Source organism: Astyanax mexicanus, chromosome 12 (genome assembly GCF_023375975.1).
Source record: "Astyanax mexicanus isolate ESR-SI-001 chromosome 12, AstMex3_surface, whole genome shotgun sequence".
In the NCBI taxonomy this organism is placed as follows: domain Eukaryota; kingdom Metazoa; phylum Chordata; class Actinopteri; order Characiformes; family Acestrorhamphidae; genus Astyanax; species Astyanax mexicanus.
The window spans coordinates 42334129-42357248 of NC_064419.1; the positions used below are offsets into that span (position 1 = coordinate 42334129).

The window sequence follows — 23120 nt, forward strand, 5'->3', positions numbered from 1 at the left end:
ATGTAAAAATAATCTGGTCCAAATAGAGCTTAATAAACACTAATACAGGATACAGATAGAACTTTAACCACTGGTATACTGGTATCTGCACTGGACCACGTGTTCTCAGTATCCAGTCAGCAAACGGGGAAATTGCACTGGCCCATAGACTGAACAATCACACACACACACACACACACAGCAACAGCATGTTCTCCAGTAATAACATCTAGTTAAATTATACTGTAAGGTGCTTAAACTTGAGTTCACTGGCAATCATGAACCAGGATCTGAAACAGAGAAACGCAGCAGTACTTTAAAGCCTCTCAACTGGAGATCAGTAACACTTTCCACTACACACACACACACACACACACACACACATTTAAATATGGTCCAAAATGAATGTAACATTAACAAACAGAAAAAAAGTAAGAATGTGAAGAAAAAAACAAAACTGTGAAACAACAAAATGAATATTAACCCTTTAAGACGTAGGAGGAGCCTAAATAGTCAGTGTAGGTTTGAGGTTTAATGCAAAACTAAAAAATTGGATTTTTTAAATATTTTTATATCTAGTATAGTACAGAAGAAAATAGTTTTAAAATATATATATTTTTTAATTGTGGTTTTAAAATAATAATAAAAAAAATTGCATCTTGTAACAAAAGTAAGTTGGGTTTCTCCATCATATATGTGATAAGATTAGCTTTTTCTGTTTTTACAAAATGCTGAATTAAAAAAAAAGTAAAAAAATAAAAATAAAAAATCCACTATACCGAATGGAAAAATTAAATAATCTTGTTTTCCCATGACTTTTGGCATGAGTATATATATATATATATATGACTTTTGGCATGAGTATATATATATATATACTCATGCCAAAAGTCATGGGAAAACAAGATTATTTAATTTTTCCATATATATATATATATATATATATATATATATATATATATATATATATATATATATGATCTTTTGGATGAAATACTGAATCATCTGATTGGTCGCTAAACACTGAAGGACGAACCAAAACACAACACAAGAAAGTCTTAGGTAGCTCTGCTGTTGAAATATTTTTTTTTCTTGTAAATTCATTTTATAGCATTAGAATAAATACAAATAAACATAAATACAGTAGTGAGTCATACGTCATTTGTCAGTAACGTTACTGATATGTTGGTTAGAAGAACACAGGCTTGGTTCTTGGTATACGGGTTTATACGTCTGCCAGCAGCTCACCTCATTTAAATTCAATTCATGACGAAAAGCTTAAAACACTCGTTGTCTAGGATATATTTGCACCCAGAAGCAAGTGTTGGATTGCAATGATATTTGGGAGGATGATATAGGATTTTTGAGCTGCAGCTTGCCATCAGCTGCCGGAGCCCTGAGAGAGCACAACTGGCCTTGCTCTCTCTGGGTGGGTACAGTAGATGGCGCTCTTTCCCCTCATCACTCCTAGGGTGATGTGGATCAGCACAAGGCTGCGTCTGTGAGCTGATGTATCAGAACCGAGCCGCTGCGCTTTCGTCCGAGCGTTAGCGCTGTCATGCTACTCGGCAATGCTGCATCAGCAGCAGTTTGAAAAAAAAAAGAGGTGGTGGCTGACTTTACATGTATCAGAGGAGGCATGTGCTAGCAGCTGAATGGGTGGGACAATTGGCATAGCTAAATTGGGAGAAAAATGTAAGAAAATTAAAGAGAAATAAACAAGGAGTCAGGAGATATAGTGTAGATTTTAGACAGGGCTGTGATATTCAATATACTGTCAGAAAAGTCCAGTTTCCTTAGTTTAACAGGGATCTGAAAGTACGGTGATTCATTTATTCATTCAAATCAGAAGACGAGTAATGAATGTGTGGGCAGTGATTTGCTCGGCCTTAAAGGGTTAATGAAGGAAGGAATGAACGACTGAGTGAGAGCTGAAGTAAACTGATGGGTGGAATGGGAAACAGTGTCTTTAGTGTCTTTAGTGTTTTCAGCCCCACCCTCCTCCACCTTCACCTCAGCTAGCTAATAAACAGAAAGCACAGAAAGGGTAGCTTCACGGACTGGGAGAGGGGTGTCCAGATCAGGCCCTGGAGGACTGGTGTCTTCAGTTTAATGATTTCTCTGCTCAAACACACCTGAATTTAATATCACAACACTATCAGACAACAGAAGAGTGTTTGTGTATGCTGCACTATATGGACAGAAGTATTGGGAGTGTTCATGCTTTTGTTAGAGTAACTGCCTCTATTTTCTAGTGTAGGATTTGATTGCATTAAGTCTTGATGCAGAGTTGCAGTGAAAACATATAGATTGAGCAGCTGTCTGTCACGCCAATAAAAGCTCACATAAATACAGATAAATAAAAATAAAAATTATAAAAATCTTTAGGGCCAACTCTGACTTATTTACAGTATTTTTTTTCCTGAAAATGAGCTCTATCATTGTGAAATAACCAAATAAATAAATGAAATAACACAAAAAAGCCGTGTCAAAATAAAAGTCACTACGACAAAAAAGCAGTAATACAAAATACTTAAAGCTAAAATGACTGTCTCCCTTTTTTTCTTTTTTGCTGATGTAAAAAAAACAGATCTGTGAGCCAATCCAAGCCATGAGATTTGTGAATTTTAATATCAATATTTAACACTGTAAATATAAAGGTGCATCATAAAATTAGTTCTAAAATACTATGAACAGCTGATACTGTGTTTACACATGATGAAAAAACTTAAGAACAAAAGAATCCCCCAAAAATCTGAATTTGGTAAAAAATATATAAAATAAAATGCAATAGGGCGTAGGGTGCTACTTATAACTTGAGCTGTATAACAAACTACCAAGGCCTTGATCTCACCTACTTATCTCGTTTCTGATGTGTTGATGGTGGTTCTGAGAAAAAAAAGCAGAAGAGGCAGCTGTCACAAGTAAAAGTCTGTGCAGCTGAAATGACACAGTGTAATGTCACAATAATTCTGCAGATGATAATCATATACTAGCTTTATATTAATGTCCAAAGTTATTCTATATAGCATTCTATGTAGCTCTCTTTTTGTGCTAAAATTTTTACACCAATTTAAGTTTTAAGAATAACTTTTTAAACATCCTAATGCTTATTTAGGCTATTATGGTTCTATACAGGCCTGTACCAGAGAAGCCACTAGGTGTATATTTGAGTGTATTAGGGTGTTTTCACACCAGCAGTATTTGGTCTGGTTAAAACAAACTCTGGTTCGCTTGTACCCTTAGTGCAGTTCGATTCAGCAGGTGTGAAAACAGTAATCACACTCGGGTTCGGATCAAAAGAACCCAGATGAAAAGAATCCCAAATGAACTCTGGAGCAATTCGCTTGTGGTGAGAACGTGATCCGGTCAATTTATTTGAGCTAAACTGCTGATAAGACGCAGTTTAAACTGATATATTAGCCAGATAGAGCTAATTACCCCAGCTATGAACAAACGCTGTGTCCATGCTGTTTACACGCGTGGTCTGTGCTGTGTTCACTGCTCACAGCCGCGTGACTCGGTTTACTATGTTTACATCTGCACTTGAACATCTGTGTACATCTGCATTTGATAGCACAGCGTTTCAGCGTTTAGTGTTAAAGCACAGATATATGCGCTGGAACACAGAATCTTCACGCTATATTTACTTCTTTCATATATTTATATTTACTCCCACACCACACAGCTCTGACCAATCAGAGGACACAGCCTGCTCGTGTGGTTTATTGGTGCGTATTTTGGTGCGTTTAGGTTTATGCCTGTGTGAAACCAAACCAAACAAAGGGAAAAAAGCTCTAAGTAAACAAACTCATCAACTTATTCGGACCAGAGAAACAATCTACAGGTGTGAACACCCCCTTAGGTGTGTATTTGAGTGTAGAAGGTGTATATTTGAGTGTATAAGGTGAATATTTGAGTGTATTAGGTGTATATGTGAGTGTATTTGAGCAGAGAAATCATTAAACCATGCTGATCTCAGGCCTTCCAGATCTGGACCTGGACACTCCTGGACTAGACATATATATATATAGAGGGTAATAGAGGAGTGGGCGGAGCTTCAGAGCTCTGCTCAGCCTCCGCTGGGCTCCTGGCCCTCTGTGTGTCTGCGGCTGGTGCGTTTGACCTGCTGCTCCTCGGCTTGTCCTGCGGTGGTGAGCTGCTCCCAGTAGGACTGGCAGTACTGGTGGATCAGGCGCATCTCCGGCTCCAGTGGCAGGGCGGAGTTAGCAGGAGGAGCAGCAGCAGGATGCAGCTGATGAGGAGGATTCTGAAGCTGAGGTTTCTGATGCCTCTTATTCAGCTCCTCCTCGTCCTCGTCCGGTACGGTGAGGGCCACGGCGATGTCCCGGTCCAGGATGCGCAGGGAGACCCGGGCCAGTGTGTGCTTGAAGTTGTTCTCGGTGGCCAGGCAGTGGTAGAGTCCTGCGTCCGAGTGGGTGAGGGCCTTCAGCAGAATGCCCTGAGGGGTCTTCAGGACCTCCCTGTCCCGGTTCAGCTGCGGGAACAGCAGAAACATTTGGTGAATGCAATGTGTGGATCACTTCTTTTACGTTTTTTACGCTGAAATATGGATTAAATCTCACAACTAACCTTTATAAAGCACATTAAAAGATTGTAATATAAAAAGTATCAAAGAAGTACAAGAAATTCAGGCATTTTGTCAGGCATGCCATACTATAGTATAATTTTTATCTCCCTTCCAAATGTAGGTGATACAAAATCCATTTTATGCAATAAAATAACTTATTTACACTCTGAAACTTTGAGTGTTTTAAAATCTCCTACAGGATATTTAGAGAAGCTGTCTATTTTCTGTCTACTCCACTTAATAATTCCAAATCAGTAACAGGAATCAACCCAAATTCTGCATGATTAAAAATAGACGTCAAAAACTAGACAAACATAACAAAACTAAAGTTTTGGAGCAAATGAAACGTTTGATTTGTATTCCAGAAAATAAAAAGATTTTAAAATGAAGTTCAGAAAAGAGCCAATCATACAACTTTATTATTTTATTCATTATATTTTGACATTATCAGATATACTTTAATTCTTTGTATATTTTCTAATATAGTTACAATTATACTTTTCAGTAATGTTCCTCATCAAACATGAAAGCTTTTATTTAATGTTTGAATAGAAAGTGGTTTAATGTCATGAAGACCACTGACAAAAATCCTGGCCTGTTAATCACAAAATAAAGGTATCTATGCACCCCTAGTTGTAATTCATGAAATATTTTTTAAAGCTACTGAAACCATTAAAATTAATACAATTTGATTTTGACAATCTAACCATGATTCCTTTATTTTCATACACGTAAAAAAAACAGTATTGAAGGTGAGTCTTATATAGAAAGAAAAGATTAATCAAAGAGTATTGTTGTGATTAATTTGATTAACGTAATAATCAGTTGATGGCACTCAAATGAGCAATGTTAGAATCCATTAACATACACATCTGGTGCTAATAGGGCATTTACTACTGTAATACTTCGGCAAAGTCTTTGCTGCTAGTTAATGTTTTCCATGAAAAGATAAATTAAACCTCAACACAACATTTAAAGTTAAAAAAATTTATTTAATTGTATAATTATTTTATAATAAATATCAGCAACTGAGTGAGGTGTAAATGAGCTGATTTGTAAATAGTAAATCAATAATTTATGATTATAACTTACCAGTAATAGTCAAGTTACATGGAAATGTAACTAGCCATACATTAATGCAGCTTCAAACAAGGGACATGAGCATATTCAGCTCATATTAGTAACTTTATATTGTTTAAAATGTGTTAGAAAGGCAATGTAAACAATTGAGCAAGAGAAAGGGTAGAATAAATATTTGTCATATTCTTGGACAGAAAAACTAAAATAAATAATGCATTAAGCTTAATTTATCTCCCCCTGCAATGTTCTACTCATGGCTAAAGCCTCGTGTGAATGTTATTCTCACATCAGCACATGAACATGTCCACCAGTTTATTAACACTCGTGTCTTATTTTAGCGTGTTACTGCTGATACAGTCAGACACTTAGTCTGCTGTTAGAGGAGCAGCACAGTGTGCTGAGGTTCACGTTCAGCACAGAAAGCTGCTTCATTCAGTGTGTTTTAATTCAGTTCTGCTTTGCAGATCTTCTTCTTTAATTATCAGAACTGCTGCAGCAGCTGTGTCAGCAGTGAAAATCAACATTATAGAAGTTATAAAAGAGTATATAAAGAGTTTATAAAGTGTCTAGGTGTTTATCATGGCACCAGTTGCTTTGGTACAGGTGCTTTTGTATTGCTGGTGGTTTCTATGGTGTTGCTATCAGGTTGCTGTGTTGCTGCAGTAGTAAAGAAGTTAATAGTAAAGGTGTTGGTTGACTTGACTCTAAATCTGTTTACACTGACTTCCACTGAAAAGAACATATTTTCCTTTCCTTTTTTTAAAAGATTTTAAAGATAAAAGTTTTTTGCATGCAAAGTTGACATAAAGCAGAAACTGAAAAGTGAAACAGTTATAAATATCATAACCAGCAGACATGCTAATGCCTGGTCAACTCACAGTTCCTCATTTTAAACAGAGAGAAAAAGAGAGAGAGAGAGGGAGAGAGTGAGAGAATGACACAAACAAAAAAAGAAAGGTAGAGCTAGGATATAAATACTGTCACGCAGCCTTTACGTGAGCCCGTTACGACCCTGTTTTCGGATTATCGGTTTATGTCTTTTGTTTTGCCCTTATTGGATTTGTTGTACGGTTGGACTGTTTCTCGGTTTCGAACTCGGACTGTATTTTTGACTACGTCTTCTGGTATCGGTGAGGTATTATGTGACGCCAGGTAGAGAGGAGTGACGCGAGCCGAGTTAAAAGTACAAACAGGTTTATTAGCAGGCAAGCTAACAGATACAGCTAACAGAAAAGCCAGGCAAACAGCGGTCTCACCGATACCAGAAGACGTAGTCAAAAATACAGTCCGAGTTCGAAACCGAGAAACAGTCCAACCGTACAACAAATCCAATAAGGGCAAAACAAAAGACATAAACCGATAATCCGAAAACAGGGTCGTAACGAGAAAGCAAAAACAGAACATGGGAAAACGCTTAGTATGCAACATGAGTCGACAATACCTCGCGGTGTTTGTTTACAAACGGATGCCTTAAATACAGGAGCTAGACAAGAATGAACCGGAAGTAATTCAGAATACAGGTGAATCAGAGCGTCGGAGCGTAATGCGATTGGGTGAAGGTGAAAGGTTATTATTGATGTCATAACCAGGGGAATTCTGAGAAATGGAGTCCGGTAGTGTGGAAGGAGAACAAGGCTGCGTGACAAATACAGTACCAGTTAAAGTTTGGACACACCTCTTCTCATTCAATGTGTTTCTTTCTTTATGATTTTTTACATTGGAAATTTGGAAAAGTGAAGATTATGAGGATTTTTTTTTCCTGTAAACTAAAAGTGTTAAATAACCAGAATATGTTTTATACTTTAGATTATACAGTAGTATAATCACAGTAGCTGCATTTCCTTTACACTGTAAAGCTCCAGCTCATCCCAAATCACCATCTCAGTTCATCAGGTTTAGATCAGGGGATTGGGTCAGGTGGAGGACAAACCATTTTTTACTGTTTACTACATAATTCCATATGTGTCCCTTAATTATTTTTATGTCTATAATATTAATCTACACTATAGAATATTAATTAAATAAATAAATGTAAAAAATGAGTGAAAAATTATGAGAAGGGATGTCCAAATTTTTATTATATATAGTTTCTCTATTTCTCTCTATATATAGAGTTTCTTTGATTTTACCAAATTGAAAACCTCTGGAATATAATCAAGAGGAAGATGGATGATCACAAGCCATCAAACCAAGCTGAACTGCTTGAATTTTTGCACCAGGAGTAAAGGCCTAAAGTTATCCAAAAGCAGTGTGTAAGACTGGTGGAGGAGAACATGCCAAGATGCATGAACACTGTGATTAAAAACCAGGGTTATTCCACCAAATATTAATTTCTTTGCATTATTTAAGGTCTAAAAACTCTGGATATTTTTCTGATATTTCAGCCATTTCTCATTTTCTGAAAATAAATGCTCTAAATGACAATATTTTTATTTAGAATTTGGGAGAAATGTCTGTAGTTTATAGAATAAAACGACAATTTTTATTTTACTGAAACATAAACCTATAAATAGCAAAATCAGAGAAACTGATTCAAAATAATTAATCATTTTTTAGAGAGAGAGAGAGAATAAGGTCTTATGGGATCTTACCACTTTTCTTCTTCCCTCTTTCTGATAGAGCCATTTGACAGTAGCCTGAGGAGAGCGCGGTACACACTCTAAAAACGTGCTGCTGCCCTCCACCCCGAACTGCACCGTCTCCTTCAGCCTCTTCTCCACTGCACAAACACAAACACACACAGCCATATTAAATCATACACTCCTCTATTATTGTCTTCTGTTCACCAGCACAGACATTTTGTTTGGACATGACTGGCAGGGGGACAAAATCTAGACCTGAACAGCCCTCTCTGTTCATCAGCAGTGTCGCATAATGTTCTTAAACAGCTCAAAGGAAGAGAACTGATCTTAGATCAGAGCCATATTCCATATAATCAGTATTTATTAGTATATAAAAGGTACAAACTGACCCATGTAGACCTCTGTAAAGTCCTCTAAAGCTAACAACTAAAAATGACTTGAGGTCCTTGGGGAAATTATCCTCTGTGATTGGATTTGTCCTGATCGATTATTTGATTTGTCCTGATCGATTATGTCTGCATTTTCTCTCCTCCTCTAAGAATCACCTCCTGTTTTGTACTGATAATTTTAGCTCTGTCCAGATACCTATCTCTGTTTTTCAGGCAGATTCACCTTCTACTGAAAGGTCACTGCTAATATTTATCAGCATCCATCACTGTGAAGAAAATATAGCAGAAATAATTTACCCCATAAAACACAAATCCAATCGGAATAGAACTTAATCTACTGTCTATATATTGGAATATTTATTGTGATTTTTTTGTTTAATGTGATGTAATATTTAATAGTCGTTTAAGCATGCAAAAGACTATTAAATGTCTCAAGACTGGGTGTGGCTTCTTATACTGATCAAGACTTTCCTATCAGTGTTGTGTAGGTCCTCCTTCCTCTTCAGGCTTTAACACATTCTTCACTTCTTCTTCACCTCCTGGGTGGACTTTTATTCTGCACATATTTCTCAACACAGTCCAACACACTTTCTCAACGCTGTTATGTCTAGTGATTGTGCTGCTGGTGACATCATCTAAACTTCCTCACTCCTCAACCCACTCAGTAGCTTAATAGACTGGACTGTAGGTCAGCTTGCTCTGACTTGTTTTCATAGAAACCAAAGAGTTGTTGGAAACACACCACCAGTTGGAAACGGAACAACTGATTTACTTATTTTAATTCTCATTATTATACAGCAAATGTTTAATTCGAGAAATGTTTATTATAAAGACTAATAACAGATATTTAGAAAACTGGAATTAATATATATTAATATATATTAAAGATCTCATTACATTGTATTTTCATTTGTTTTAAACAGTCTAGTTTTGGTCTCTAGTATGAATGAATGCCATGTGAGCTGTTTTTTTGAAGAAAAAAAAAAAAAAAAAAAAGCTCAGGTGTTTTTATTTAGCCCTGCTTTAGATCACTGAATTTTCTTGGTCATGAATATTCATACATACAATATATCGCCTCAGATTGGCTAACAGCACTGCATCAGAGACCCCCTAACTTCCTAAACGCGGGAAATAGTGAACAGAGCACAGTTTCAGAAGCAGATATTGACTTTTATTAAAAGTTAAGATTTTTTTTACCACTTTCTGTAAAATTAAGCAATGATATGTAGAAATCAATTATATGTAGAGATTTGATGATGAGTTTGTAGCACAATGTGTGTAGAGTCAGTTTGTACCAGAGTGTTAAGAGAACCCCTAATTTAGTATTTCTTATAATACCTTTAGCATTGAAGCCTCTGCACTGGCGTAACGGGTCACCATGCTTCACATCCTGCCTCCTGCTCCGCCTGAATAAAAACAAGTCACTCGTGTTACATATAAATCATATTATATTATGAAAAACACAAGATGTTTTAAACAGTTTAAATCATTTAATGCAGCTAAAATGAAGCACCTTTACTTATAAGTACCAAACCTTATTATATTTTCTGTACTAACTCATAAAATCATCACAATGGATCATCAGTTATTAAGATTACATGCTTTAAGTTTAAGCACTGGCCTCGCTTGACAGCAGAGTTTAGCAAATATAGCAATGCATTTGACAGATGGCGGTAGCTTAGATCCCAGAAGGACTGCAAGACGGATGCTGATTTGGTTAATCATCTCCTAAAGAGGTAAGCACTGGGCTTCAGCTAAAAAGGTTCAGTGTCCTCAACGTGACAACCTGAGTGAGCTTCGCATCTGGGGAAAAGGGAGCAGGGTAGACAACTTTCTTTCAGAAAACTCTTTGAAACACTAGGTAAGTTCATTTTGCCGTATTACAGATGCTGGTGACCTTTGCTGACCTTTTGGTGGCCTGTGTGAAGGGGGCACAGTTTTCTCCATCCCAGGCACAGTAAGGGTCTCGAGCCAGGCAGCAGTCAGAGCAGGCCTTACCATACACCCCACAACGATGCAGAGACACCTGGGTCAGACCCGCATCTGACGATACATACAGCTGTTGCTGTAGAGAAGACAGTATAGAGTGACTTACTGTGTGCTATAATGTAGGAATAATATAATAATTATTTTAGATAGGATGATATGTGATACATTATTAAACCTTACCCTTTTAGCAGATATCCTCATTGTTTTAACAGGGGAAGGTGACTGTAGAAAAAAAGGCAGAGGAAACACTAAGCATCATAATTTCTTTTATTAAAACTAGAGAAAGGAAAGTACTTAAGCTTTCACTTCATTACCCTGAACACTTCCACTTCTTCTAATGTCAGCTCTTCCATGGTGGTGGGATCTTTGGGCAGAACTATGACTTTCTGGACTGTTCCTCGATCTGTGAGGCCAGAGAAAAAAGGTAAAAATAAGAGACCACCTAAAAGTGATGAGTTCCTTTCATTTTTACCAAATTGAAAACCTCTGGAATATAATCAAGAGGAAGATGGATGACCACAAGCCATCAAACCAAACTGAACTGCTTGAAGTTATCCAAAAGCAGTGTGTAAGACTGGTGGAGGAGAACATGATGCCAAGATGCATAAAAACTGTGATTAAAAACAGGGTTATTCCAGCAAATATTGATTTCTGAACTCTTAAAACTGTATGAATATGAATTTGTTTTCCTGCATTATTTGAAAGCTCTGCGTCTTTTTTGTTATTTCAGCAATTTCTCCGTTTCTGTAAATAAATGCTCTAAATGACAATATTTTATCTGGAATTTGGGAGAAATGTTGTCAGTAGTTTATAGAATAAAACAACAATGTTTATTTTACTCAAACATAAACCTATAAATAGCAAAATCAGATAAACTGATTCAGAAACTGAAAGTGCTCTCTTAAATTCTTCCAGAGCTGTATATTATAAGGATTTATAATATATTCAGAGGCATTAAATAATGGCAATACTGAGTGATTGTGTAATATATGGCCTATTAACATGAATTACTGTGGAACTGTTTAAAAATACTAAATCACTATATCACTGATATAATAAAAGCATAAGTTGCCTCTCATGATAGCCTGTCATCATAACAGTTTTTTATAGGATGACGTTTTTTTTTTTTTTTTTTAAAAGCCTAGACTTTTAATCATTAATAATATTTCTGAAATTGTACTTGGAATATAAATATTTTTAAATACTTGTTTTTTATACAGTCAATATACCAGCTCATTTTTATTAATGGGTTCTCATAAATAAGTCAATAATAATGGGCAATAATAAGGTCATGTCCACATTCTGCACAATAAATTAATACTATTTGTCGATTAGGTGTGGATGGGATTTAAAAAAGGATAGTAAAGCATTGTCTGTTTACTGCACTATATTGTATCTATTGTCTGTTATTGTATCTATTGTCTGTGTTCCCTGTACTTTTTGCCCCTACACTGTGTGTTTTGTCTTGCACTTGTCCTCTGTACTTATCGTCTGTGCACTATATACTCTGTCTCACACTGTTTTTGTCTGCACTGGAGATCTAGCCTAATAGTGTTCATTTTACTGTACAACCCTGTATCAGTATAATGACAATACATTGAATTGAATTGAATTGAAAATATTCTGCAACTGCAAAATCTATAATCTATAAAACTAAATTGCAAACAAAATATATTGTTTACTGATCATGTTTTAAAATGATTGTGAATTACTAATATATGTATTATGTCTGAATGTCTGAATATTCTTAATAATTAACAGTTTTTTTTGGTAAAGTTGTCTTAAAATGACAATAGTATCATTTATTACAATAAGTATATTTTCCAAAAAAAAAAAGTGCAATTGTGACAACGCATACTGCTTAATTCACACCCAGGTTTTCACAGACATTATCCAGACTATTTACTAGGATACAGGCAGGATTAATTCTAGGTAATGTCCAACACAATTTCTCCTCCAAGTGATTTAATAAAAAAATTCCCAGTGTTGTGTTACTCTTCATGTGTGAAAGGAGCTATGGCTCACCTGTGCCCAGAAAAAACACCTCATATCTCCCATCCACAGCATCCACCTGGTCCACGGTGATGGTGGTGAAGCGGTAGTCCACGCCTGAGCGCACCACTAGAGGGCGCTTGTGTATAGGATACACAGGGTGGTGCATGAGGGGATGGTTACGGATGAAGTTCACAGCCTCGTCTGAGAACTCCTTTGTAGAGCGCAGGCCTGGTGTAAACGTGCCTCCAGGACACTAACAGAGGCAGAATCCAGATAATTAAAAAAATATTAAAAATTAAATACAATGATTGGAATACAGTGAAGGAAATTATTTTTTAATCCTTTGCTGATTTTGTAAATTTACCCACTGACAAATACATGAACAATGTATAGTTTTAAGTTAGAATAATTTTAACAGTGAAAGATAAAATATGATATAATATGCAAAAATAAAATCCAGAAAACCAGATTGTATAAATGCACAAATAAAAATATGCATTTATTTGCATTTTTCAGAGAGAAATAAGTATTTGTGCAGGCCCATCAAAAGTTGAACACCTGGATGATTCTGAGAGTGATTGAGAGAAGGTGCTGTGGTCAGATGAAACTAAAATTGAGCAGAAATGCTGACTATGACCCAAAAAACACTGTCCCCACTGTCAAGCAGGGAGGTGGAAACATAACATTTTGGGGGTGTTTCTCTGCTTAGCACTGGGCTTAAGCCAATCTTAGCTAAAGCCCAGTGCTTACCTGTTTAAGAGATGATTGACCGAATTAACATCTGTCTTGTAGTCCTTCAGGGATCTAAGCTGCCTCCATTTGTCAAATGCACTGCCATATTTGCTGAAGCTCTGCTGCACGGCAATGACCCAAAACATGCTGCAAATGCAACAAAGGAGGGGCTCAAAAAAAAGCACACTAAGGTCATAAAGTGGCCTAGCCAGTCTCTAGAGCTAAATCCTATCAAAAAAAAATATGGAGGGAGCTGAAGCTCCAAGTTTCCAACCAACAGCCTCAAAACCTCAAAATGATTTGAGATGGTCTGCAAAGAGGAGTGGACCAAAAACGCCTGACTGATGTGCATGCTAACAAGGGTTTTGCCACCAAGTTATATATATAGATAGATATAAATAGGAAATAGATTTTCTGGATTTTATTTTTGATTATCTATCTCTCACTCTTTAAATTTACATACCCTTAAAATTATAGACTGTTTACATTTTGGTCAGTTGTCAACTTACAAAATCAGCAAGGGATCAAATCATAACAATTACAGAATATGTATACAGTATACAATACAAATCATAGGAATAAGAACAAAACACATGCAGTACACAAAACCTGTGTATAAAATTACAATCATCGTCAAAAAAATAGTCACACCCAGGAGGAATCAACCAACAGGAGTTAAACTTAGACTGTAAAGTAGTGATTTAGAATGGCAGCAGATCATCTTCAGTGATGAGTCAGGAGATGAACCAACAAATCTGTGCAAGGGGGCACAAGATGGTGCCGGGTGCATTTTTGTACAATGCTTGATCACTTTTGGTTTTTATTACAGGTAATGATTTACTCTGGCAGCCCAATGTTACATTAATGAGTTCCTGCCATGCTCAAGGTCCTACAATGCTCATCCACATACTGCTGTGGTCTCAAGATCTTGCCTTGAAGACATAAATACTAAGACATGGCCAGCCTCATCGCCAGACCTACCCCTGATTAAAAACATGTGGATGCTATTAGACTCTCTATCAACACTCTAAAGATCTATAGAAACTGCAGGAGTGAGAATATTTGGATAGATATGATGGATCATCGAAGGACATCATTAGGAACCTCTACAACAACATGCTGAGACGTCTTGCATGTTCTATTTCACAGGAGTTACACTTTGTATATGTATCTGTATGTTATACTGTATATGTATCATTAAATATGATCAAAAATTGATCATATCAGTCAAAATGTTTAATCATTTTTGTTCTTGGTAAATTCATCTTTCTTTTAAAGCATTACTAGCATTACAATCAGTAGTGGATTAAGGTGATCAGGGCTCCTAGGCTACACTTTGAATGGGCCCCTCCGTCTTAAACACTTCAACACACACAAAAAAACAATGCTATTTATATTAATGTCATCAATCACTTAAAAATAGGGGTGTGACGAGACACTAATATCACGAGACGAGACGAGACACGATACTGGGATCACGAGAACGAGACGAGATTTAAAAATAACATTTTAAAGAAAACATCAAAAATGAAAAATGGCTTGAAAACTACAGTTTTATTTGACAAAATCATATACGATTTACTTTACAGTATTTACATATGGTTTGTATCTTGTTGGTCACTCTGTTACCGTTTATTGTTTCCACTGGAGCCAAAATGCAGCCAGACATACAACTTAAAAGTAGCAGAAGCATCTTCTATACAAATGCCTGAATTTTCCTCTTCTACTGAGAGCTGCTCTCACTGCTCAGCCACCACATTGGCTGCTACTGCTACTGTGTTGCCAGATCCCTCTTAAAAAGTCCACACTAAACGTTTTTTTCCCGCAAGACAGGAGCTTTGAATATTTTAATGTGTTGAGTTTAACTATGAGCTTTAATAAAGGAAATAAATGCTATTGTAGCTGCATATTCTACCTTTAACAACCTGGAAACGTGGCCAATCAGTGGGCCATAATCATTGCACCGTCCCCAAGGTTGCAGCCTATGGTAGCCTGTGCTTTAATCTGCCCCTGATTACAATTCTACACTTCCCTCTGGGTGCAACTGTTTCTTTAACACTGAGTGAATGAAAATCATCTGCGTTTACTCACAGTTCCAGGTCGAGGGTAGGGAATCTTCCCTGTGTACGCCGTCCACTGGTAGTTGTGTCCATGTTTGTGGGCAAAAGGCCCATTAAAGACGTTACGGATATCAGCCATAGAGTACACACACACCGCTGACCCCTTAAACACAGACCTGATACACACAAATCAAAACACTCTGCATCAATACATAAACAAAGCTATGGCATAAAACATAAACGTTTATATAGAGAGAAAAAGATAGAGGAGCTATTCTCACCCAGCAGTGGAGAAAACCGCGTAAACCATGGGGTTCCTCTCGTCCTGGGTGGGCTGAATAAACACATCTCCTGAAATGGTGAAGAAAGATCACATTAGTCACATTAGTGACACAAAAAAGCATTAGAACTGTTTAGATAGTGTAGTTTCTCTATACATGTATATGTATATATAAGTACAAGCTAATAGCTTTAAATGCAGCTTTGCCACTTTGTCAGTATTCAAACTGTCACACTCAGCTGAGAAGATTTTTTTCAGATGGTCAGGAAGGCCCATCAAGAACCACGAAAGAACAGACCTGCCGTTAACTAGAAAATGCAGGAAATTTCAGAGTTACTGTGTACAGTTAGGAAAGTTTGAAACTGCATAGACTGAGCATAGCTATTAAGCATGGGGGTGGTAGCAAACTGCACTGAGACAGTTTCGGAGTTCTTCAACCAATACATAGTAAATAGTCACACTATCAATGTATCATCTATTTTCTGGTCTATTTTTATACATAAAGCCGACCGGATTATAATTATGCGACACTAGTAAGGAACAGGGGTGTCACCATGTTTTCTATCTAATTTAGCAGGTCTCGCCACTGAGGTGATGGTGGCGGTTGGGGGTAACTAAGTTAAGTAAAGCTAAGTTAAGTAAACAAAACTGTAACTGTAATTCTTAAAAAAAAGTTCTTTTAAAGTCAAACTAGCGCTAAATATTAATCTACACAGATTTGTAGCCTGAAAACTGTTTATTTGGTTGAGTAAAGCGCTTCTGTTTATTTACAAAAGGCTTCGATATCCAGATTTGCACTAAGGCTGGGTGCAGCAGCATTAGCGGCTAACCGCTAGCGCTGTCTGATATACTCGCCTCTGAACAGAAGTGCTATCTGAGGTTAGCAGCAGGCTACAGACTACAGGATACAGATAATATTCACCTCTTAATGGCAAAAGAGCTAGCGCTTAGCGTAATTAGCAGCTAATGCTAATGCTGATCCAGCCTCGGTACTAGAGAACTAAACTGAAACTCCTTTATAACGCTGTACTTCAGCAGAGTGGCTTTACTGCTCCTTAATACCTGACTGGTTAAATTCATACATAAGACGCATCAGATTATAAGGTGCACTGTCGATTTTTGGGGAAAATTAAAGGATTTTAAGTGTGCCTTAAATACAATGCCCAATCTATCTGGCAACCCACTATCAGGACTCCCTTGAACTCTGTTAATTCCCAAGGCTTCCCTTTTAGGTAACACTTCAACACTTCATGATATTTACCAACAGCCATATTGACTATGTTTTGCACTTCTTCTACCCAGAAAAAAACATGGATGAAAGTACAGTATGACTCCATGACTCCGACTCCACCTGTACCTGTAACTGGTCATGATTAGAAGAATGAAGTTTTCTGGTGCTGAATTATGTTCAGAGTTAACATCACTCACTCAGCTCATCGAAGAAGGTCTCCACGCCGTCATCACCCATCACTGAGCACACCAGCCTGGCTTTCAGAAATGTCGTCCACTTGTTCACTAAAGACTTCTGGCCTCCCTCATCATTCTGTTAACAAACAACAGCACACACTGAAGAACAAGCTATATCCACTGATATGTCAAAAGTCATGGGATAGAGTTTTTTAAAGTTGTTTGAGTATTTAACATTCTTCGATGCAGAGTGTCACTTGTTGCACTGGGAATATGTATAATAGAAGGCATTATTAATTACCACCCACAGTGGACAGGGCAGTGTGAGTGGTAATGATCGTGACCAGCAGTGTCTGGCTAGAATTGTCCAAGCACACAGACAAACAAGTGACTGTGGCAGAAATTACATCTACATTCAATAGTTAATTTATTTTATTTGAGGACTTTTTGAAAGCGTTCATAACCTAAACATTTAATATATGTGGAGTGGCATAAATTTATCCAAAAGCAGTGTGTAAGACTGGTGGAGAAGAACATGCCAAGATGCATGAGAACTGTGATTAAAAACCAGGGTTATTCCACCAAATATTTATTTCTGAACTCTTAAAACTTTATGAATATGAACTTGTTTTTTTGCATTATTTGAGGTCTGAAAGCTCTGCATCTTTTTTGTTATTTCAGCCATTTCTCATTTTCTGCAAATAAAATGGTCTTAATTACAATATTTATATTTGGAATTTGGGAGAAATGTTGTCTGTAGTTTATAGAATAAACTGCAATGTTCATTTTACTCAAACATAAACCTATAAATAGCTAAATCAGATAAATTGATTCAGAAACTGAAGTGCTCTCTTATTTTTTTCCAAAGCTGTATTTGTGTGTGTGTGTAGAAGTGTTTGAGATGGGGGGTGCACATTCAAAGTGTAGCCTAGGGGCCCCGATCACCTTAATCCATCACTGTGCACACATTACAAAGACATGGCTGCAGAATAAGAGTAGGACAAGCTGTAAAGCTCATATGTGATGGGTAAAGTTTAAGAGTAATTGGTCTTGTCTCTGAAGGACCTCTCCAAGCTCTCTCACCAGACACACTCGCCCCACTCTAGCCAGCATGCCGGGGCTTGCAGAGCCTCCAGAGTCCTGACTCTTCTCCCGAAAGAAAAAGTAGAGCTTATCGTCGTTTCTCTCAGAGCTGTCTGGAATCTGCTTTATCTGAACGAACACAGGTTCTGATAAACAAGACAGTGTGACAAGATAGGATGAGATGAGGAGAGAGAGGGAGAGAGAGAGAGAGAGAGAGAAGAAGGGAGGGATAAAGGGGAATTCATTAGTGCCCTAAGCAAGCTACCAAGCTGTCAAATCACATATTATCATTATGTCTTTACTTTGCCAGGTACTTACCATTAAGCCACCTGGAGTCATACTGCTCTGTCCTCACAGCTGGTCTGCTCCCCATGGTCCTAAAGATGGCCGGATCTGTGCCCATAAAGTCCACGTGCACCCCAGAGTACAGGTTCCCATCTGAGAACAGAACAAGAGAGAATAAAGAGAGGAAATTAGCCCGGGCTTTATGTGAAGCTCTGAAAGTCAGACGTGAAACTCAAGTTCTTTCTCAGGAAGAGAGACTCACTGATGAGAGCCGCCACGTTTTCATGATTGGGGTCGTAGGAGCACTTGCCCTTTCCGGAGTCCACATACCCAGGGACCAGCCTGAAGAGGTAGTCCTACAAAGACAAGAGAGAGAGAGAGGATAAAAGGGGGTCTGAAAAGGCTTTTATTTGAAGACTTCTTTGACATGGCTGGATGGTGTTTGGTTTAGTTTAAGAGGTGTGGGAGGAGAGGGATCCTTGAAAGTGTTCACTTTGTAGAACAACCCAAGAAAAGTGGGTGATTTCTTGATGTCTTGATAGACATGGTCTTTTCCAGAGTGACAATTCCACCATCCAAAGAGCAAGAGGGGTCAATAAATGGACTAATAAACACTTGTTTTGAATTTTATATAAATGTAGACAGCATGCATCTAAGATATTTCATGTTTATCCTGTCAGAAACATTTTATTTGTTAATATACATCCATTCCTGCAGGTCTGAAACACCATGTATATGTGCGTGTGTGTGTGTGTATGTGTATGTACCTCAGCTCTCCAGCCTCTGTTGATGAAGGTGCAGATGGGTTTGTAAGCTCCAGTGCCACATGCATACAGGTGTGTTCTGTTCCACGGTTCAATCAGGCGTACAAAGTTGGCACACTCACCCTAGAACCCACAGACACACACACAGACACACACGAAAGTATGTTCACCTTTTTTATTTTACTTAATCACAAATCAGTATGTATATATTATACATTACAATTTGAATTAGATTTAGATGTAAACAAACAATAAATAAACAAACATTAAGAAATAAAAAATAATGGATAGAGACTCACATGCTGTCCTTTCCCAGTCATCTGGCACTCCCCCTTTCTCTGTGCTGGTGCTGGCCAGTGGATCTGAGTAGAGTGAAAAACAACCTGAATCTGTGTACCTGTTTAAACCTGCAAGCACTAAACGCATCAGTAATACAAACCAAGAACTGATCTAGAATTTTCTCTTTTCCATATTAATAATAGAATTATTACAGTGTGAAAGTACAGTCTGAAACTGATTCTTAAGCATTTTATCTGCACATAGTGAGTTTAAAACTCATTTAAACTTACTGACTATTAATCAGAAGAGACTCCTGAATTGAGTAAAGCATGTCCTGTGTTATCACAGCCTGAGATAAACTAAAATAACATCACAATATTTCATGGTATTTTTGCGATAACATTTCTCTTGGTGATATGACAAAACATTAAATAAAAAAGTATATTTTAAGAATACACTACTGCAAGAAAATTTAAATGTAATTTTATTCTTGTATAGTATATGATATGGCACATCCCTAACTGAAATATTAAAAAATACAAGAACTTTATCAGATTTGTAACAGAAGTTAATGGTCCAGAATGTCATGATACTATACATGCTCTCCAAATATCTTCATATATCCAGGATTAAAGTAAAATAAATGATACTGGACAGATATAATCTGTCTCTAGGAGATATATAATGGGGAATGAGAACAAGTGTGAACAAGTTTGACCTGTGGGATATGTGTGTGAGTGAGGCTTCCCTCACTGAGTGTGAATGTGGGGTTGCTTGTCTATTTGCATGGAGAATTCTAGCCAGATGCTGCCGGTCACGATTATTAACACTCACAATCTACTGTCTTAATGGGTAATGAATGACTACAGTGATGCTTTCACAGTACACATGTGCTATTGAGACACCCTATCCCATGACTTTTGGCATGTCAATGTATTTTGCTATACCAAGCCCAAAAATATATAAAAAAATATAGTGTAAATATATATAGGAAAAAATATAATCGCAATTTGTGCTGTTAATGTTAACACATTCACAGACACGATTAATCTGTAGACCTTTGCATGATATATATATATATATATATATATTTATGAAATTAATAATTTTACCAAGTTTGGCACAGCATAATTCATGCTTAATTCATTAACTAAAACTAATCTAAAACTGTAATTAAAAAATTACTCTCTCTCTCATACACACACACACACACATATACACACAGCTGCTTCTGATTGATGCTAAAGCTCTGCGCATTCAAGAATTTTCCAGTGCAATGGGATATTGATAAAGTAAAAAGCCTCAATTCTGTTTTCCAAAAAAAAAAAAAACACACAACACTAATTTCTCCATCACAAAAATACAGACTATCTGTACATACATGCTATTGTTGGCAGATGATATCACATGTAAATTAGTACACCCAACATGGATATATATGTATATGTATATATATATAGACCCTGTATTGCTGCACTGCTGACAGAAAGTGTAAAATCTTACAATAAGAGGTTCCTTGTTGACGTTCTGCATGTCCAGAGAGACCAGGTACTCCCTGCTCCCCAGGTAGAGCCGGCCCTGGTCCTGGTCCATGTGGAGGATGCGGTAGTCACTGGTGTTGAAGGAGAAGCTGAATGGTCTTGCTGCCCGAGTGTCCATAAGCTCTGCGGAGACACAGAGAGAAACATGCTGCCATTAAAACTGGGACTGCTTTATTAGTTTTACAGTTTTTCTCAAGTGGTTTGGCTCATTTCTTGAAACTGAGATGACATTCCTATAACTATAAGGTAAATTGGCCAAACAGACTTACAGTTCTTCGCAACACTTCAGATAACCAGCAAAATGTCATATGTCTCCCAAAACGTTCATTCTTGCTTTAAAATGAAGTCCCTCTCCCATATAAATAGTCAGTACCATAAAAATGGCATAGATCCTTCTCAATTGCTTTGGCACATTTTCATTCATTTCGTCCTCCTGTCAAAATAAACTGGACGGTGCAGCAAAACTACATGGATCCTCATCACATGCTCATATGTCTTCAAAAACAGTTTACCCATGTGTCAAAACTAATTTCCTTTCTCACACAAATCATCAGTGCCCCCAAAATGCATTGTCCCTTTGGAATTGTGTAAGTACTGCAAGTACTGCAAAATGCTTAGATGTTTTGTCTTTATGGCAGAGGTCTAGCTAAACTATACAATTTTCACACCACACACACTGCACTCATTCTGCTAAGGAAATTATAACTATTTCTATTTACGGGTACATTTTTACACATTACTGTAGGTAGAAAAGAAAAAAAAACAAAGGAAAATGTATCAAATATACTATGTATACAAAATACAAAAACCTGCAAAAACAAAACAAAATACATTACAGTATGTAAAAAAACAGTCAAGCATTACAAATGCAGTACAGTAACATTCTGACTACTCTGTGTCACTCCCCTCTCTCTCCTGGTCATCTTCTTGGCCAGCCATCCGCTGCAGTCTGTTTGGCCATAAATTCTCATCAACATCGCATCTGATGTGTTCTTTAGCAATGCACCATATGAAAAAGCGTAGTGAATGCCTGAGCCATCCTCTACACTGATCGCCTGTTATATCATCACAGGACTAGCATAACTAGCACCAGGCCAAACTGTATATATACAGCAATGCCAGCATTCAAAATCATAGACAACACCTGTCAGGTAATCAAGTGATGGATTGGTCACCTGTAATGTGGGACACTCCTCATCAAAACCTGCTTTCACCTGTTACCTACTCACCTGATTGTCATGAATTTATGAAATGCTCCAAAATATGTGTTCTGTATTGTATTAGAATTTCTTAAATCATTTTGACAATTGAGCAGACTATTCTGCAGATGATGAAATTGTGCTGACATGTTTTGGAGAGAACAACCATTACACTGAGAACCAACCAATTGGGATCGACCAACAAGATGCATTCTTTTGGGAAATGTACTAAATGTAGGATGATTGTGTTAAGTGTAGGCTACTTGTACATAAGCATTTGCAAAGATGTACTAAGTGCTTGAGACGTGTACAAAGCATTTGAAATGTGATGAAAGCAATGAGAAATGCCATTCTGTTGTGAGGAACCGCAAGTTAGTTTGGGGATTTGTCCATGTTATTTTGAGAATGTCATCTCAGTTTCAAGAAATGAGCCAAACCAATTGAGAAAAACTGTAAGTAGTTAGCAGTAGTCTGGATGAAGGGAAGCCACATAAAAGACACACGCATCCAAGACACATTTACTGATACAAATCAAATCACTCAAACCCCTTCAGCAGATGATCTGATACATGAGCCACATGTTACAGCATGAGGTTAAAATCTTATCAGAATCAGGATATCTAGATCAGAAGTGGCAAACCTGCAGGCCAGAACTAGCCCTAAACTGTAAAAACAGCATATTTAAAATGTTGATGAGTTAAACAGTTTCAGGGCCCTATCACACACCCGGCGCAAGGTGCGTCGTAATGCTCTTTGCTATCTTACACCCCGACAACACTCTATTTTCACTCCTTGCTCTCATGCTGTTAAAATAGAGTTTAGGAATAGATCTACACTGATGGGTGTGGTGGTCTGGAAGTGAGGTGTGTTCAGGTAACAGGTGCA

At 37.3% G+C, this 23120-nt stretch overlaps 1 protein-coding gene across 1 annotated transcript in view; it reads right to left on the reverse strand.

Moving 5' to 3' along the window:
- Window positions 1–1042: 1042 nt before the first annotated feature.
- sema3ga (sema domain, immunoglobulin domain (Ig), short basic domain, secreted, (semaphorin) 3Ga) overlaps window positions 1043–23120 on the reverse strand; it is a 51984-nt gene continuing 29906 nt past the window's right edge. The window contains exons 3-18 of the mRNA XM_022679358.2: window positions 20999–21159; window positions 19516–19578; window positions 19220–19339; window positions 18715–18808; window positions 18486–18605; window positions 18168–18313; window positions 17106–17220; window positions 15679–15748; window positions 15429–15573; window positions 12636–12858; window positions 10925–11013; window positions 10791–10832; window positions 10529–10686; window positions 9960–10027; window positions 8242–8369; window positions 1043–4477 (exon numbers count right to left, since the gene is read on the reverse strand). Of these exons, the coding sequence (XP_022535079.2) occupies window positions 4052–4477; window positions 8242–8369; window positions 9960–10027; window positions 10529–10686; window positions 10791–10832; window positions 10925–11013; window positions 12636–12858; window positions 15429–15573; window positions 15679–15748; window positions 17106–17220; window positions 18168–18313; window positions 18486–18605; window positions 18715–18808; window positions 19220–19339; window positions 19516–19578; window positions 20999–21159 (2168 nt within the window). The 3' untranslated portion in view covers window positions 1043–4051. The remainder of the gene's footprint in view (window positions 4478–8241; window positions 8370–9959; window positions 10028–10528; window positions 10687–10790; window positions 10833–10924; window positions 11014–12635; window positions 12859–15428; window positions 15574–15678; window positions 15749–17105; window positions 17221–18167; window positions 18314–18485; window positions 18606–18714; window positions 18809–19219; window positions 19340–19515; window positions 19579–20998; window positions 21160–23120) is intronic.